Source organism: Hippopotamus amphibius, chromosome 3, assembly GCF_030028045.1.
Source record: "Hippopotamus amphibius kiboko isolate mHipAmp2 chromosome 3, mHipAmp2.hap2, whole genome shotgun sequence".
Classification (NCBI taxonomy): Eukaryota; Metazoa; Chordata; class Mammalia; order Artiodactyla; family Hippopotamidae; genus Hippopotamus; species Hippopotamus amphibius.
In genome coordinates, this window is record NC_080188.1 from 44,523,644 (window position 1) to 44,542,456 (window position 18,813).

An 18,813-nucleotide genomic window follows, 5' to 3' on the forward strand; every position below is an offset into this window, starting at 1 on the left:
TTCTATATTCACAAAGAGAATAAATTTGATTTCTTCTTTTAATCACAAGTAAAATACTGTAGAATTTGGGATAAAATCCCATACTTGCAGATTATTAGTTGGAAAAAGAAAACAGTCAAGTAGGATTAAGACTCCAAATTTAGATATATAGACATTGGAAAACTGAAAATGCCAATGTTCTTCTAGTGACTCACATATCAAAACCATATTTGTGACTTGTTTTAGATTATAAATCATGAGGTAAGGTATAGTTTAGTTTTAAAGATAACATCTATTTTTTCTGACATTAATTCCATTTTAACCCTGTTTTCTGCTATTTTGCACTTGATATTCTTCATCCCAAATTATGTGTATACTATGAGTGGTGACATGGTTCTAACAAGAGCCCTTTCAACAACCCCTTGACATATATGGTTTCTGCAACTACAACAGTATGGAACTACAACAATGTGAATCCCAGAAATAGGGTGATTTGTGAAATATGGATGATACTTGGAAAATATAATTATCTTCTCTGCCTTTGTACATTGATGACTTGCTAATTATCCCCAAACTCTAGCTGGGAGTCTGGGGAGGGAAAGGAAAGAGGCTGTTGGCCACTAGGATTGTTGCATCAAGAATATGAAGAGACTCAAAATTCAACTTCTGGAGCTCAAATGAGATTTTTCAAAATAAAAGAGATCTGTAGGCTAAAAGAGAAAGGATTTTCTAGATCCTCGCAGTTCTCACACAACATATCAATGTTAGCCTGGAGACCAGAATACAGAGGGTTTTTAAATTTGTTTGCCTGTTCTTTATTTGTATTTTCCTCCTATGAGAGAAAGTCCTGACCATCGCCAATCTTAATCATGAAGCAAGAGTAGTGAGGGAAAAGCACTTAATTAGAGGGAGAAAAAGGCAAGCTTGGCCCTTTTGATCTTGGACTGCTTCTGGGATGAGGAGACAGTGATTCTGATTTTTTCCCAGTTCCCTTCAAGGCAAAGTCTCAAGAGAAGGGACACGGTGTTAAAACATACAGATCGCTGAGGACCTCCAAGGGCCAAAGCCTGTTTTCCTGCTCTATTCTGGGGACCTTGGAAGGAGACCACTTCATTTGCTAGTACATTGATCCAGCTGCAGTCCAGGATGCCTTGAGTCCCCTTGGTTCCTGGGCTATAAGAACAGCAGTATCTGAGTTTCCTGGGGAGCCTGTCAAAGAGGGCTGCTGAACCAGCATCAATGTGGTCCCACAACAGAAGCTGCAGGCAGATCACATGGGCTGAGGAAACAGGCGTCCTAGCCAGAACTCAGGGTGGTCTGCTGCACCCATAAGAGCAGACTGGAGTCAAGTTGAGAAAGCCCAGCAGTGAATGCCAGCGGGGCTAGCAGCAGCCAGGCAGACAAGGACTATCATTCCGGCGAGGTCCACTCAGCCAGCCAAAGAAGCCCACGTACCGGTTAACATATAAAACTTCTGTACAAAATCAAAATGTGATGCAATCCACATTTAGCATATCTGGGCTTTTTTTTTTTTTATCTTCTGTTTCTTTTTTTTTTTTCCTCCATGTATATTTGTAAAGAATTAATATGTGCTACAAAGTCACCATTCTATTAATAAAAGGAAGGTTCAGTTTCATGATTCCTACGCCTTAACTTCTTGGCTTCCCATTTCCTTAATTTATATTCAGGATACAAAACTTGAATTTAATTCAGATTACTTGAGTTGCTTTATCAAAGTTGTCAAAAGGTCACAAAAGGAAGAAACAGAGAGGAGTGATGTGGAGTTATGGATGCTGTGAGTTTAAGTCTGAGTCTCATTATAACTGGGGCCATATATCTAGGAAAGATGAAAAGTCCAAAAAATTTGGGATCTTACTCAAGAATAAAACCCTGGGTAATTAATGTAATAATGATTTTGTCCAACAGCAAAGCTTATAGATCTCAAATCTATAAAAATAATCCCAATGTATACCATAAATGTTCATTAATAATTTGTAGAAGTCTGAGATAACAGGATGTTAGAATACATCTTCCATAAATTTAAGAGGAAGAGAACTAGTGAGTGATAGTGTTTTAAAAATGCCCAGTGGGGCACCTTCCCTGGTGGTGCAGTGGTTAAGAATCCACCTGCCAATGCAGGGGACACGGGTTTGATCCCTGGTCTGGGAAGATCCCACATGAGGCAGAGCAGCTAAGCCCATGTACCACAACTACTGAGCCTGCGTGCTGCAACTACTGAAGCCCGCATGCCTAGAACCTGTGTTCTCCAACAAGAGAAGCCACTGCAATGAGAAGCCAGTACACTGCAATGAAGAGTAGCCCCTGCTGCTGAAGCAAAGCTCACGCACAGCAATGAAGACACAACACAGCCAAAAATAAAGTAATTAATTAATGAAAAAAAATACCCAGTAGAACTGAGATGATAGCAGCCCTATAACAACTACGAGGGTAAGTCAAAAATTATCCACACTCTGGTTGTAGAATTTATTTTAATTAACTTTTAGAAAAGACAAATACATCATTTTTGGCATAATCTCCCTGCTTTTCAATACACTTTGTCCATCTGTCAATAAGCTTTCATATTCCCTCATTTAAAAATGTTTTAGGCTGAGCTGCGAGCCATGGCACTGCTGTCTTCACTTCATCAGAAGTGAATCTTCGTTCTCGTAGGGCTTCTTTCAGGGGACCAAACAGGTGAAAGTCCGATAGAGCAAGATCAGGACTATAGGGAGGATGCTTTAACATCTCAAAACACAGTTTTTGCAGTGTCGACAGTGTGGGCAGAAGTGTGCAGACGTGCATTGTCATGCAAGATTACAACACCCTTGGATAGCAGTCCTGCGTGTTTAATCCAAAGTTTAGGCTTCAGCTCTTCAATAAGCATCTCACTATAACGAGCACTGTTGATTGTTGAACTTTTTCCTGATAATGTTCCAATACTGGCCCTTGAGAATCCCAGAAAACTGTAAACATCAATTTCCCAGCTGATGGTTGACTTCTGAACTTTTTCTTGGTCAGCGATTGAGGATGTTTCCATTCCATATTCTGCCGTTTACTCTCAGGCTCATAGTGATAAATCCATGTCTCGTCACCAGTAATGATTCTTCTAAGAAACTTTCACCTTCCTTAGAGTATCGGTCCAAATTTTGTTTGCAGATATCCAAACACTTCTGTTTATGTTCTTCCATAAGTTGTTTCAGTACCCATCTCACACAAACTTTTCGAAACCTAAGTCTGTTGTGGATTACTTTGTTTTGAGGTGCTAAAGCATCCTCCCTATAGTCCTGATCTCTCTCTGTTGGACTTTCACCTGTTTGGTCCCCTGAAAGCAGTACTACAAGAACGAAGATTCACTTCTGATGAAGAAGTGAAGACTGCGGTGCATTCATGGCCCGCAGCTCAGCCTAAAACATTTTTTAATGAGGGAACAGGAAAGCTTGTTGACAGATGGACAAAGCATATTGAAAAGCAAGATTATGTCAAAAATGATGTATTTGTCTTTTCTAAAAGTTAATTAAAATAAATTCAACAGCCAGAGTGCAGATAATGTTTGATTCACCCTCGTACAAATACGTCTGCTGACTTTTCAAATGTTGGGTCATCACAGATGATAGAAGGATGTTGAAGAGACAAAAACAACATATTTAACCTGATTAAATTAAGTCTATCTCTTTTAAATATAAATAGGGAGGTACATCTACTACACTTAGCAGTGATTTTCTTAGGACCTCCCACTAGACTTGAAAGCCAAGCCCAGCATTACAAAATGGGGAAGGACAATGTTTATTTGCATCAAGTTCCTATATTGACTTTATCTACATGTGTCATCCAAAACTGGGAATGGAGAAGTTTAATATCTTAATTTCTTGTTACTAAAAGGCTGTTCAGTGATATTTTATTAGTACGGGGCATAGGACATAAAAAGAATCTGCTCTTATCACTCATTTGTCTCACCAAAAGGGGCTTAGACATTGCTTTTATCCCCTTAACACGTGTGCTAAGAGCTGATGAAACTAAAAATGTGAAAACAAAACCTGCCAATGTGCTGAAACAGAGGGCTGAATTTAGAATGCATAAAGTTTTAGTACCACGCAGACTTTACTCTTAACATTTAAAGAGCACACAGAAATCTATAAAGCACACTCAAGAGAAATAAGCCTTGGGTATTGGCTTATACTCAAGCATTGTCTAAAAAATACTTAAAGACTATCCTTTGGACAAGTATATACACAAAATCTTAGGATGCTTGGTATTATTAATCAGAAATCTGACATAATGAACAAATATCTCAGTGCAGAATCAAAGAACAGGTTAACCTGGAACGGCCTATAAGTGGTTAAAATAGTTGTGAAAGATGAGAAGAAAACAAACAAAAACAAAAAACAATTTGAATCAATGCCTCTTGTCAAAAATTTTTTTCCAGATTTTTAGTAAGGTACTGCAAAGTGATATAAGAATATGTTATAGATAACTACATCTCTACAGTAAACTTTACATTATCACTTAGAGAAATGGCTCCAATCATTCCTAAAATAAATCTTGCCATCATATACAAAGTCCCAAGTTCAAGAACTTCCATTAAGGACTTTTAAATTTACATATTTAGGGCAGATAAATAACAGCTGAAAACTAGAATAAAATTTCTAGTGTCTAGAAAGAATGAAACCAAGTATTCAGCTCCCCTTGCAGAATCATGCATTAAAGGAGCATTTATTCTGGCCTGAGTATAGCCCTCACATTTTAATTCATAGTCCCCATAATCTAATCTCAAACAGTTTTCAAATAAAAATATTATTTCTGAGCTACACGTATTTTTTTCCCATTTTCCCATTTCTCTATGTCATCTACCTGAAAGATTCCCTGCAGCAAAACAGGGATAAAAGGATCCCACAAAGAAAGAGAGGATTGAGAACAACACACCTGAATCCTCTGCAGGGATGCAAGAGCTGCCACACATGTACATAAAAATTGTAGAATACCAAATGAAGATGATCAGAAGCAGAGAGCATTGATCCTCATAAACAAATTTTATATTTGAAGTTAATGACTCATGATTTAGCAGGAAAAACAATGACAAATGTAAATAAAATCTACTTTACAGAATATTCTTCTTTGAAAATACCTATCATATTAGTCAGAAACAGAAATGATGAAGCAAAAGATTACTTAACCTCCAGAAATAGTCTTACACAAATAATCCTTACACAAATGCTTCTTACCCATTTACTTATGTGAAAGTTTATAAATTGTACATGTAAAGAAAATAAGTACATGCTTTAAAAGGGTTTAAACAGGAACACCTGGCATGTGCAAAACATACTTAATATTTTACTAAAAATAGGGTTTACCCTATAGGCAAATGCAGCTGAAATTAATAAAACCAAACATTAAAAGTATATTTTGATAATAGGGTATATTTTATATTCAGAAAGGCAAATATATTTTAAATACTAAAGTTTTTTCTCGGTATGAACTGCTCTTTCATAAGTCAATAATTGATATAGCTACTTCTGAGTAGGCAAACATTTAATTTAAAAATCAATATTTGGCCTAAGTAACCTGCACTAGCGTCATACCCTAAGATAAACTAACTACTTTCAGTTTCACTTCAATCACCCAGATACTATATCTGAAACCTTACAATTCTCTTTCTCCATTAACGCCACATCAATAACTAAATAATAATTCAGAAGCTCTGAATTCTCAATACCATTTGTGTATTTCCATGTTCAATACCTTATTAGAAAATTACGGAGTTACATTTTGTAACACTTTAATCCTGGTCTATATATACACTCCTTTCATTGTACCTATTCATGAAGAGATAGAATAGGCCCAGTAAGACATGTTAATAAGGGAAATAAAGTATTATCTTTCATGTTTCACATCTGAAAGATCCTTTAATCTTCACTCTGCTTCCTGATTACTTTATATAATAATTCAACCTTCAATTGCCTTCTTTGGTCAATAATTATTATAAATACCTAGATGATGAAACATACAAAACCACCTGAAAACGAATTCCATAAATATGAATAGTATTTCCATGTGAATCCAATAGGAGTAGCCTGACAAACAGCTGACCCTTAGATTATAAATAGTATAAACTAAACTATGTATCTGTGAAAATTTTATCATTTAACATCCACCTAAATGAATGTTTGCTATTGACAGATCTTAACGATTTAGTAATTGTTTCTTGCTTCATTTAATAAGAAAACATCTGGTAAAATTAATTTCTCTTGTTTGATTTTCTTTTTCGGTGGGTTACAATGCCCACCAATGTTTCTCTTCGATTAGGGCATAGGTCATGAGAACTTCCAAATACAAAGGACTATAGCACCTACTGATGTGCCTACAGATCAAGGAAGGGCTCTGTGCCTAGGAAGTTCCTAGCATCACTAAAATGAGGAATAGTCTTCCCATTATTCTAGTTTCTGTTTCATAGTTTCATTCCCTGGCAACCAGGAGCAACTCCCAAATCATTTCTGACTTGTACATGTTTCCCACCTGGGACAAAGACACTCCTTCACAGCACCATGACAACCACACCAGCAACACAAGCACTTTGGTTCACGCAGGAAAATGAAAATCCTGAAAGGAAGCTAGGAGATAAAGGCTTACTATTCCTTGTTTCCCACTGGTAGGAAGTAATTACAAAAATTACTTTAACACAAAGCTTCTGGTGAATGAATAGTTTGTAATTTGAGGGGAGAAGCCTAAGGGCCTGGGGATTAAGGAAAAAATATGAAAAGCTGAATGATGTCATACAAGTACAGTCCCCCTCCTCCCCCAAAAAATAGACTGCCTAAAGCAAACTTCTCATTGATAACAATGTAGACATTCTTAAGAGATGATTAGAAGTATATTTTGTTTTTTATCTGAGTTTAGACTGATGACTGATTTACACAGTGGAGGTGAGCTTTATGACCCTTTAATAGATTATTAGCCATGTTGTCACCAAGTAAAATTTCAAATCGGTAAAATATAAAATAATTTTATACAAACTAAAGATGCCAAAAATGAATGTGATTTCCACACTCCCAAAGCATAAAACAGAAAAAGAAGTAAATTCAACTCTCCCCCATGAAGAAGTAGACAAGTTTCTTTTTATCATAAGCATGCCAAGTTTATATTTGTTGTTAATGAAAAGGATGGTATTCTTTGCCAGAACCTGGCTGTGCTATGTGTTGTGAATATCTGCCAGTTCTGCACTGGAAGAGATTACTTATATTGCCAAATGTAAAACTGCTTTAGGTGTTATTCTTAAAAGGGTAATTCTAGAGGCAGAGCACTATATTTGTGATTTTACAAGTTCAATATATTTTTAAACAGCTATTCGTATTTTTCCACATTTCAAAAACAATATAAATTCCTTAAGGGTCAAGTGAAGAAAATCTGTGCAATGTATGGGAATGGCTGAGGATTTTGTTGTTGTTGCTGAATTGTACCACTTTAATATATCATCTCAACAGGTTTGAAGCTGTGACTTTGATTGGAAACCTAGATAAATATTCTTAAAGATAAGGAGTCAAAATACACATTTGCATTTAATCAAGTGGAATAGCTTAGGGCTACTGAGTATGGTAGAAGCATAATTTTTGTTTTATTTTTTAATTTTTTAAGGACATAACATCTTCTCTCCTATAATGATAGTTAGCAAACATTTTTCATGGGCTCCCAAACCGGTGCAATGTTCAGTTTTTGATTTTCACTGATACAGTGTTGGGAATGAGAGAGTTGAAGGCAAGTAGAGACATTCTAAGCATCCATGAGCCAGTATCTGCCACCTGACTCGCAAGTTAACCTCTACCCATCCCTACTACACAGGTACATAAGGACATTCGTGCATTAACTCCAGGACATGATTACAAAAATACACTATGCATTTTTAAAATTTACTTACCCAATGAATCTTTGAACGCAGTATATCCAAAAGTATACCCACTTGTCATCTTTCATCAAGCCTATTCCTACTTCTCATTTGAAATATGTGAATTCTGGAAAGAGAATTCTCTAGTCTTCCAGATTAGGATTCTGAGTCATCCTTAACTGATCTCTCTCTCTCTTTCTCTCCCCCACCCCCCACCATCAACTCCATCGAATAACCTCATCAGTTTTACTTCAGTCTCAACCCAATTTGACTCCTCTCCATCTCACTGCTACTCACCTAGTTCAGGTCATAATTTGTTTTAATTTAGAACACTTGCAACAAACTACAGACCTCAAATGAATGCAGTTCTGAGCTGCTAAACTGACAAAGCAAGGAATGTGGCCAAGCAATCAGTGTGATAACTAGCAAAATAACAGCAGAGTATTTATTTACAGGGACTCTACTGATGAAACTGTGTAGGAATGGAAGTGCCTTGCTTATGATCAAAACTCCTCCAGGTGACTTTCTGTTAGAGAAATTTATGAGGCCCATGGCCCCCAAATACATCTCTTTCTAACAAAGTCTTATATATTTTACTCTTCTTCCTATAATTCGTTGAAAAGAGACCTCATGTCTCCTAAAGTAACATCTTATGTTGATCCAGAAAGGCACTATTTTATGTGGTACTACAGTTTTCATTTATAAATCAATATTCCTTTCTAATCCTGGAATCTGTTTAATTTTACATTTTAGAATGATGGAAAAAATTATAAGAATATTCTTAATTTTCACTTGGAAAGTATTTAGGCCATGAAAAAGCTTGGCTCTCTGTCCTATAACCGAGAAGTTAAAAGAAGACTTTAAACTTCATAGTGTGGTACTTCAAGTTCTAAATTTGAATCTCTATTTACCCTAAGAAGATATTTACACTTTCTAAATATATAGTTACAATTTAAGACTCTCAAAAGGAGGTAAATTGATATCACCAGCAACTCAGTTCAATCAGAGCTGTATAAATAAGAAAATAAAAATTGTTAAGCTCGTACTAAGGTTTATCATAGAATAAGAGAACTGAATGTTTCAATTTTGGTTCCAGTTTTAAGATAACTGAGAGTTAACAAAGGAACCCCTTTTGCTTTGACCTGTGACTGCTGAAAACCTTTCCAAAATATATTACTCTAGGTTGTAACCTACTTCCACTATAATCTTCTATTTGCAAATGAAAAACTGAAAAACAGTCTTCAGAGTCTGCATTCTTAAAAATTCCTCATATAATCTGGGTATATTGATATTGATGCTACTGGAATTTATATTTTTAATAATTTCCTAAAATAATGTCCCAAAATATCTTAATTATATCCAATTCTTTTAAACTTATATACTTTGACTCCTATTTTATTTCCCCTAACCTAGCATCTAAAAATACAATAGGTATTAAACATAATACTTCTTGCAATTTTCTTGTTTCAAGAAAAAAATAATCTCTCCTCCCCTATAAATATCAGACTATTGGAAAGTACCAAAGGCTGATATTTATAGATACAGATATCTTCAGGGACTGAAATGGAGCAACAGGGTACAGTTTGGTAAAACTATACTATGACAGATGGAGCAAACCGGAGGACCGTCGTAGACACTAATCTGGTTTCCATTCCTCCAAGACCATTCCATAACCTGTGGGCTACGCTTTTCTAAAATATGTTTGACCGTTGGCTCAGAAGAAATATTAGATGTTGTTAATATATAACAACCAAGACTATAGAAGAAGTGCTGTATCCTACTATCTATCCTTTGACATAAACAGCCTTCTGATTTAGAATAACATTTTTAAATCATGAAAATATTTATAAATGAGAATTAATGGTAATGTATTCACAACACAAGGGCAAGCAATGTCTAACTATTCAACTTTAACAAAACTCAACATGTAAATCTTTTGCACAAAATATCAATAATTAATAACAATAACAACAGCTAACATTGATTAGGCACCTATTATTATTGCTGAGGGCTACATTCAGCAATCTGCATATATTATTTCTAATACTTATTACAATTGTGCGATATATTTTTGTTTTCTATTCACAGGTAAAGAAACTGAGGTTCAAAAAGGTCTACTACTAATCTAACAACTTGATGCTGTAGAGCTATTGCTCACACCTATTCTCTTTCTATTACACCACAGTGACCCTCTGGGATAGGCACACATTTCATAGCACTACGTCTATTAATACAGACCTGTTGTTTCAAACCAGAAATTTCTCAAAAAATTGTCAGGCCATGTTAATTTTAAATGTATTTTAAATTGTACTATTCTAATTAATACAACATATTAAGGGAAGCTGATGGCTTCCCTTAAACCAGACTAATAACTAGGTAACAACTCTCAAAAGACATCATTAATCTAGAAGACAGATGGCTGCTAAATTAAGAAGATTATCTGTATCCCTGACACTTCCCGAGGGGAAATTTCCATTGCCTTTAGTTCAGAAAGTTGGCCTGGCAAAAGAAAACACAGTTGACCTTTGAACAACAGGGGCTTGAACTGCCTGGGTCCACTTATACGTGGATTTTTTTCTAAAGTAAATACTATGGTACTACATGATCCGCTGATGCTCAGTTAGTTGAATCCAGAGTTGGTTGAATTTGTGGACGTGGAAACTGATATGGAGGACCCGCATGTATGGAGGGCAGACTATAAATTTTATACGGATTTTCGACTGCAAGAAGGATCCGTACCCCAACCCCAGCATTGTTCAAGGGTCAGCTGTATAGACTTTTTGAGATTTGGTTAAAAAAAAACATAGATTCCTATATTTCCTTTCTTCTCCATAAAGGGAACTTCTATATCCAACACATAAAAACATCTCTTTAATACTAAGTTACTTTCAGATCTCATTAAAACAAAAAAGAAAACCTTCATGTGCCATAATTCACTTGACTTTAGTGGTCCAGCCTACCTTAAAACCAAGTTCGACAGAATCATTCAACACATTGTCTCTTCCATATTGTAAAAAGTTTTGCAAAACAGACAATGTCAGATAGCATTCTTATTTTCAAATGTGTCTATCAGCTGGACTTAAAACAAAATACAATTCTTTGTCAGGTCAATACATCTCATTTTAAAAGTTTTAAAGTAATGTTAATAATGCATAATTTAGATACTTCTGGAAGATACAAATATTTTTAAATTTTAACACAAACTAGAGAAAAGATCATTTTCATGTCAAAATTTAAAAGAAGTCATAGATAACAATTTGAGGAATACATTAATGCCCCGAAATAAAACAATATGTATAACATATATTCCTCTTAAAAAAAGGCAAGACATATTTCATGATTTATAAATATAAACTTTTTTTGCTACCTCCACATTATATAAGAGCACATTACAATCACGTTCTCTTGATAGGAGAGTTGTTTTCATCATATCTTAGAATCACAGCTAATTACTGAGGCTTGTCCAAGATGCCTACCTCTGTAGTGGAAGTCTTGGGACATGTCTATGGGAGCCCGTTCTACCGCTGATCTCTTGTAGACAACATGAATCCTTCCCTTTTCTTCCTCCATCTGCTTACCTCTTTCCAAGGGTTCTATGAAATACTCATCATTGTCACTTTTTATCATTCCAGCCTAGAGAAAACACAAAATGTGTTAATGTTAAAAGAAATATCCATCATCTGTAGCTCACAAGTAGCTTTTTAAATGGTAAGAATACAAATTTTGAAAACTAATGGATTTTCTTTCCACTTTTGGTTATACATTTAAAATGGTTAAGCTACTGTAAATATCAGTTATTCATATAAGGTAAAAATTCATATATGGTAGGAATAAAAAATTCATACAAGGTAGGATAAGAGCTTTACATAGGGTAAGAATAAGAAAGTCATACAATCCATATATTTCATCAGACTGTAAAAGAAGTATGTTTATATATTCTACTCTGTATTTTATCTCAAAAAAAATCTTATGGGTACATAAATTCAAGAAACATCTCTGATTTCCCATAATAACCCATCGTGGAGCTGCTGTCCATGCATGTTAAGTATGTCTGTAACTCATTCCCATCTTCCTACCATATCACTGCTGTATGAGGGGAATGAGTTCCATGGGGCACTCATCACAGAGTTATTTCTGTCCTTAATTAGCCTAAGTATCAGTGGAAACTCCACATTTCTAATATTTATTAATTTGAAGAACTAGCTCATATTCGTCCCGTATTAATCTGATTTCATAATTTTACATATTTTCCTTCTGAAGTTTCATCCTTTTGATGAAAAGGCTAGCATACCTTCAATTATTTCCTTCCACCTCTCTAGTGTTTCTTTCTGACTCTGTTTCATCTTTGGTTTATTTAGAAAACATCAAGACTATACTATTCAGTACTACAGCTGAAGAGAAATGATGGTTTTGTCTGAAATGTATTCTTCCTTAAGTATCAAATCACATTACAGTCCAAGAGTTACGGCTCATATTCCTACTGTAAAGGTCATACACTAATATGTAGTATTAATTTAAACAGCAGTATATTTATTTGAAAACAAAGTTGAAGAAATAATGTGTTAGTGTGGAACTGTATTTTGAAAATATTTTTCAGATCTAAGTCACATTTTTCTCCTGAGGCCCTTATTCTATATTTTCAAATATGAGGTCACTGGTTGTCATGGAATATAGGCGTGGGTGAGGGGAATGGTTTCCACCCCTTCTAATGGCTGGTCTAATGGCTCTACCCTTCTATGTCAAGCAGCACAGACATGAAAGGTAAGTAAACCTTGCCAAATAGCATTTGTTTTCAGTAAATATGTCTATGACTATGGCTTTTCTGTTGCAATAAAATCTGTCGCCCCCCCTTCCCATTCTGTTTTCTCCCACTGGATGCACTCTATCTCCTCCTTTGCCTATGTAAGCCTCATAGAGAATTATTAGAAGCTATGGTGTCTCCACGTGCCATTTCTACAACCACCTAGATGCTGTGCACATACAACAGCCTTTGTATTTATGTCACCTTGTCTTACAAGGAAAGATCACTACAGCTCTTTCACAATGTTTAGTTTTTACCCTCTTGAACAAACTTCTGGCCTTCATTACAAAGAACACAGAACTAGTGGGCATTCAGTAGTAACGCTGATCTTCCAGATACAACTCCAATATTTGAAGTTATTTTCTCATGTGATCAATTACTTTTCCCCTACTCTTGTACTGCAAAATGCAGTGTTTTTCACAAGTGGCCTGATTAGATTTTTACCCTTCAGAGTTGTTGCTCCTGTCAATGGACTCATCTCCTCCACAAATACAATTTCCAACAACTTTCTCATGCTTTTTAATTGTCATTTTCATCTCTTTAGCATCAGTGTCATATTCTTAAATCTCTTTTTACCAGTAATTTCAACATCACTTTTTTGCCTTGCTCAGGCATGGATGGGTTAATAATGTTTATAAAACAGATTCAAACTAAGTACAAACACAGTAAACATATAACAACTTAACTGTACCACGCCTAAGGCTGAAATGTCCAGGCTCCTTAAAACGCCATCTGTTGGGAGGCAGCGCTAGCCGACTTTATCATGGAAACACAGGTCTGTTGATATATACTTAAATTTACAGATTGAAGTTTATCAGTATTCATCTTCATTCCAGTCTTTTCTTTGCCCCAAATCCATTCAGTCACAGTGTTCTGTAAAGTCTCTTACATTCTTTTCCCATCTTTCTATTTCCACTGCCACGTCCTTGGTTAAGACCTCATCATTGCTCATTTGGATTACACAAATTGCCTCCTATTGTGAGACTTTCCATAGATCATAATGATTCTCCCAGATGAGTGCCTGACCCTGGGTGGAAACAGTGGTCACTGAAGCAGCCAGCAACCTCTGAGCAATGGGCAATGGCTCCTGGGGACACTTGAAAGTCATGGGGAAAAGCAGTAAGGATTAACCCACATGCCATTAAAAAACATTTCTACACACCTTCTATTGCAAACACTCAAATCTGAGGCCCCATGATGTTACTTTCTCCACTAGGTCACAGGTAAAATTTAACACAACTAACCCTCCCCCTTAGAAGGCAATTGAAATTTAAACCAGGTTGAGGCAACATTAATGGAAAGGCAAAAGCTGAGTCACATGACTGCCAATAATTCCACGGACAGGAAATCTGAGAGCCTACCTTTTTATTCATCAATTTAAGCAAAGTTTAATGGAAAAATAAATACCTTATCTAAAGCATTATATTAGATACCATAGTAAAATTAAAAATTCTCAGAGACATGGTTCATTTACCCTCCAGATAAGGGCAATCTAGTCAAATAAATAAAATATACGCCTAAAGGTATTCAGTGAGGTATGTTATGAAAAGTCTAGAAAGTGAGATGGCAGCTGAAAGTCAAATCAAGTGAGATTCTTTCCCACAAGTCTGTTGCACAAGCAAACTGTCAATAGGAGCTGTTGATTCTCCATTTAAAATTATCTAAAATCTATTTCAACTGAAATCTCCCTAGTGCCCATGTGAATTTCACGTTGGCCACTGCTATTGCTCACACTGTCTCACATTTTCACATAGCACAGCAGCCAAAATTGCTTTTTCAAATTATTGTATTATTTTAGGCAAACTAGAATGTGGTGACAAATGGCCTGAATATGCAATGGCTTAAAACATCAGGTGTTCCTTTTTTGCTCACATAAAAGCTCAGAACAGTTCTAGGTCAGCCGGGAGGGAGCTCTGCTCCACACAGCCATGCAGGTGTCCAGGCTGATGGTGGCTCAGCCGTTTCAATACAGGCTGCCCAGTCAGAAAGGGAAACAGCAGGAAGAAGCCTGCATGGGAGATTTTTATGTGCTGGCCCTGGCTGTACTCACCACTACCACTTACTTCTGTGGGTGCTACAGTCACATGGCTGGCTCACAGCCAACTGCAAAGAGAGTCAGGAAATGGAACCTGGCTGTGTGCCCAGGGATAAAAGACAAATGGATTTTGATGAGCAGATGGCAGTCTCAACCTCAAATAAGATCATGTCACTCCTCTGCTTGAAACACTTCAGTTGCTTCTCATCGCACTTAAAACCACACTCCTCATCGTGGCCTTCAAGGGCTGCACCACCCAGCCCTGCCTGTCAACCCAGAGCACTGCCACTCTCCCCTCTCCTGTACTCACTATGCCCCAGCCTATGGGGCCTGTGTTCAGCACTGTTTTTCTTTTGATACTCCCAAGCTCTTTATGGCCTCAGGCTTTTGAAATGCTGTTGGCTCTACTTAGAAGGTTCCTCTCCCACCATTCTGCAGTTCCCTTAGCTGGCTATTTTTTATTCTCCAAGTCTCAGCTTAAATGTTGCTCCCTTAGAAATTATTTTCTGATTTCCTCACCCCCATATAGATTAAGTACCCCTATCTAAATCACAACCCATCTTAGCCAATCATTCTGACTCAGAGCAATGTGTTTTCTCTCATGGCCCTTAACACAAATCCCAGGTTGTTTTACCTAAATGTTAACTTTATGATGCTCTGTCTTCCCTGTGGCAGTGTCAGCTCCTGCACAAAATGTGTCTTCAATACATTTTTTAATGAAAAATGACATAAACAAATGGTAAACAGGAGTGGATGAAGGATTTTTAGAGACTTGTGATGGTCTTCAGGAGGTGGGAGGATTGCCGTACTGGTGGTGTGAAAAGAGGCATTAGAAGTGAGATAGTTCGGGCTTGAGCAAAGGTTGTGAAGTGCAAAAGCCCAAGACACGCTTGAGGACAGTGGGTAACCTGTTCATTCAGAGCAGAGTCTGTGCAGGGCAGTTCTGGGAAACAAGGTTATGAGGAGCTGGGTCACCTCGTGTCTGAACTTTAATTTGTAGAATGGAGAACAACAACTAAGGTTGATTAGATGGACTAAAACCAAGTGGTGTTTAAAGATTTATCTGATGATTAAGTTCCAGATGGAAGAAAGACGAGGAAGCAAGCAAGCACTGGGCTAAAATCAAAGTTCAGGTGGAAGAAGTAGCAATGGGAAGAGAAAATGGGAAAGAGAAAGAAAAAAGGAATGAATACAACAGTAATAACAGGAAAAAATAAAATACATGGTCGCCTGTTAAAATGGGAGCTCCTCTGTGCAAAACCTTCCAAGGGCGCCCCTTCCATGCAGATTGCTAATCAAAGTTCCTAGGATGGCCACTCTCAGCAGAACCACCTCCTGGGCCTCGTCTCTTTACCCTTGCCCTTGCTGGTTCCACTTTAGCCACAATGGGCTCCTTGCTAATCCCTGACACCCCAGGCATGTGTCCGTGTTAAGACCTTTGCACTGGAAAGGCACTTCCCACTTACACTTTCCTTTCTTGGAATCTTCTTTCCCCAGAATTCTACATACCTAACTCTTTCACCTCCTTTAGTCCTTGAGTAAGCGAAGCACACCCTGACCACCCACCTGCTTTCCCCACCCAGCACCCCAAACCCTCTTACCCTACTCATCTTTTCCATTACACTCACTGCTTATAACATACTAAATAACCTAATCATTTATCATGTTCGCTGTTCATTCTCAATCTCCCACCACTGTTCTGCTGGTCAGGAATTATCTTCAGTCTGTTCTGTTCACTCTGTATCCCAAACACCTAAAACAGTGCCTGGCACCAGCTAGATGCTCAATAAATATCTGTTGAATGACAAAATGAGAATAAAAGAAAAAGGAAGAGAAGGTGCAATCCAAGATGACTCCTAAATTTTGAAGTTGGGTGACTAGGAAATTAATGCTTTCATTCACAGAAAAAGAAAGCTACAAGGGAAAGCTAATTGGAAAGGCAGGAAGAAGATTAGTTTATTAAGCATGTTCACTTGAGACAGGGGGAAAATGCCCTGCTTGCAGTGGAGACATGCAGAATTGCTATTCAGAAAAATCGCCATAGCCACAAATATATTGGAAATGGGATGCATCTTCTCAGAGGCAATAGCTAAAACTGTTGGAAGAAAAAAAACAACAAACAAACAAGAAAAGTTCATAAAGAGTTCTGAGGGAGAGCCAATAGTAAATCTTGGGAAATGCTCATAGAACCTTAGGCTATTACTCTATCGGAAATTCCTAAGGTCTGAACTCGGAACCATGGCCTACAAGGCCCTACATGGCCTGACACTGTCTATTTTTCTGGCTTCTCCTAATGCTTTACACCTTGGTCTTTCTGCTCTAGTGACATGGTCCCCAGCCCCACTGGCACTATCCCCACCTACATAAATTAGTTTCCTCTTTTCTCCCTATCCCAGCCTTTTTTCTTGCAAGCCATTACCTACATGATTGTCTGTCACCCTTTTGGAACATAAACGTCATCAAGCACAGACTCTGTCAAAATCACTGCTGTATCCCAGGGCCCAGGACAGTGTCTGGTTTGAAGCAGATGCCTAATATTTGAGGGAGGGCGGGAGAAGAAATTAATGTAAGAAATGGACAAGTGAAAATAAAATATCTTAGCAGGAAAATGAAAAGGAATGGCAAGACATATGGAAGGAAAACAGAGTGTCACAGGCATCAAAACAGGAGAGTTTCATCAAAGTAAAAGTAACTGCAGTAAAGATGACACAAAAAATGAAGACTGTGAGAAGAAAACTAGACAAACAGAAGTGTCTAGAGTACAGCGGGGGCTGAGGAGATATTACAGTGAGTTATGGAAAGAGCAGGTGATAAAGTCACATATATTTCAGGTCCTAGACTACTCAGAGACATTATAGGTAGATATTTCTGCTGCTCTTCCCACCACACCATATTGATTTTTCTCCCTCAGTTGCTACCAAAAATGGAGTGACTATTTAAAAAATAATCTTCTGTATTTTTTACAACCCAACTGCCCATAAACAGATGACTGGCTTAAGAAGATGGGTCATATATATATTATAATGGAATATGTATATTCCATTATAATACATATATGGAATATATATATTATATTATATGGACTATTACTCATCCATAAAAAAGAATAAAATACTGACATTTCCAGCAATGTGGCTGGACCTAGAGAATATCATGCTTAGTGAAATGTCAGACAGAGAAAGACAAATGCTGTATGATATCACTTATATGTGGAATATAATAAGACAAATGATTCTATTACAAAAGAGAAACAGACTCACAGACATAGAAAGTAAACTTATGGTTACCAAAGGGGAGAAGGAGGGAAGGAGGGGCAAATTAGGAGTATGAATACAAACAGATACAAATTATTATATGTAAAATAGATAAGCAATAAGGATTTACTGCATAGTATAGTGAATTATATTCAATATCTTGTAATAACCTATAATGGAATATAATCTAAAATATATACATAACTAAATCACTTTGCTATACACCTGAGACTAACATAATATTGTAAATCAACTATACTTCAATTAAAGGAAAAAAAGGTACTCGTGTTTTTTGACAAGACTGATCCATGCAAAAAATTATCAGTACTAATAGGTAAGTAGTAAAGGCTCTTTTATCCACGAAGATATTCGTTTAGGTAGTTATGCATTCAACAAACATTTCTGGAAGCTCAAAGATCATGTATTGTCGCACTCTAATACTGAACAACTCACACTCCTGCTCTCAGGTCCTCACAATTTTAAGTCACAGGATAAAATGGAGTGACTTAAAGGAATCAAACCCAATGTGTGTAAAATAAAAAAAGTCCCAAGACTTTGACATTCTAAGTATTGGCATTATTTCCAATGCTGCCAGAAATTTACAACTTTTAAATAACTTAGAAATATATAGAAATGTCACACATGAGATTACATATGGTCATAAAGGATTCTGTTTAAACAGATGCAATCATTTCTTATCTGTCTCTAATGTTATTCAATTGATGTATGGTCTCAACACACTATTTCATAAATTTCCCTTTATGACACAAAGCCGTCCACATTTACCATTCTGTGATCTCATGTAACAATACAGGAAATATTTATGGTACTTCTCAAATTATTTTCCAAAATGTAACACAGATTAATATTT

At 36.7% G+C, this 18,813-nt stretch overlaps 1 protein-coding gene across 1 annotated transcript in view; it reads right to left on the minus strand.

The window, feature by feature from the left end:
- The window catches only part of ADAMTS3 (ADAM metallopeptidase with thrombospondin type 1 motif 3), a 279,671-nt gene that overhangs the window by 141,133 nt on the left and 119,725 nt on the right, over nucleotides 1-18,813 (minus strand). The window contains exon 5 of the mRNA XM_057729161.1: nucleotides 11,329-11,485. Coding sequence (XP_057585144.1) covers nucleotides 11,329-11,485 — 157 coding nt within the window. The remainder of the gene's footprint in view (nucleotides 1-11,328; nucleotides 11,486-18,813) is intronic.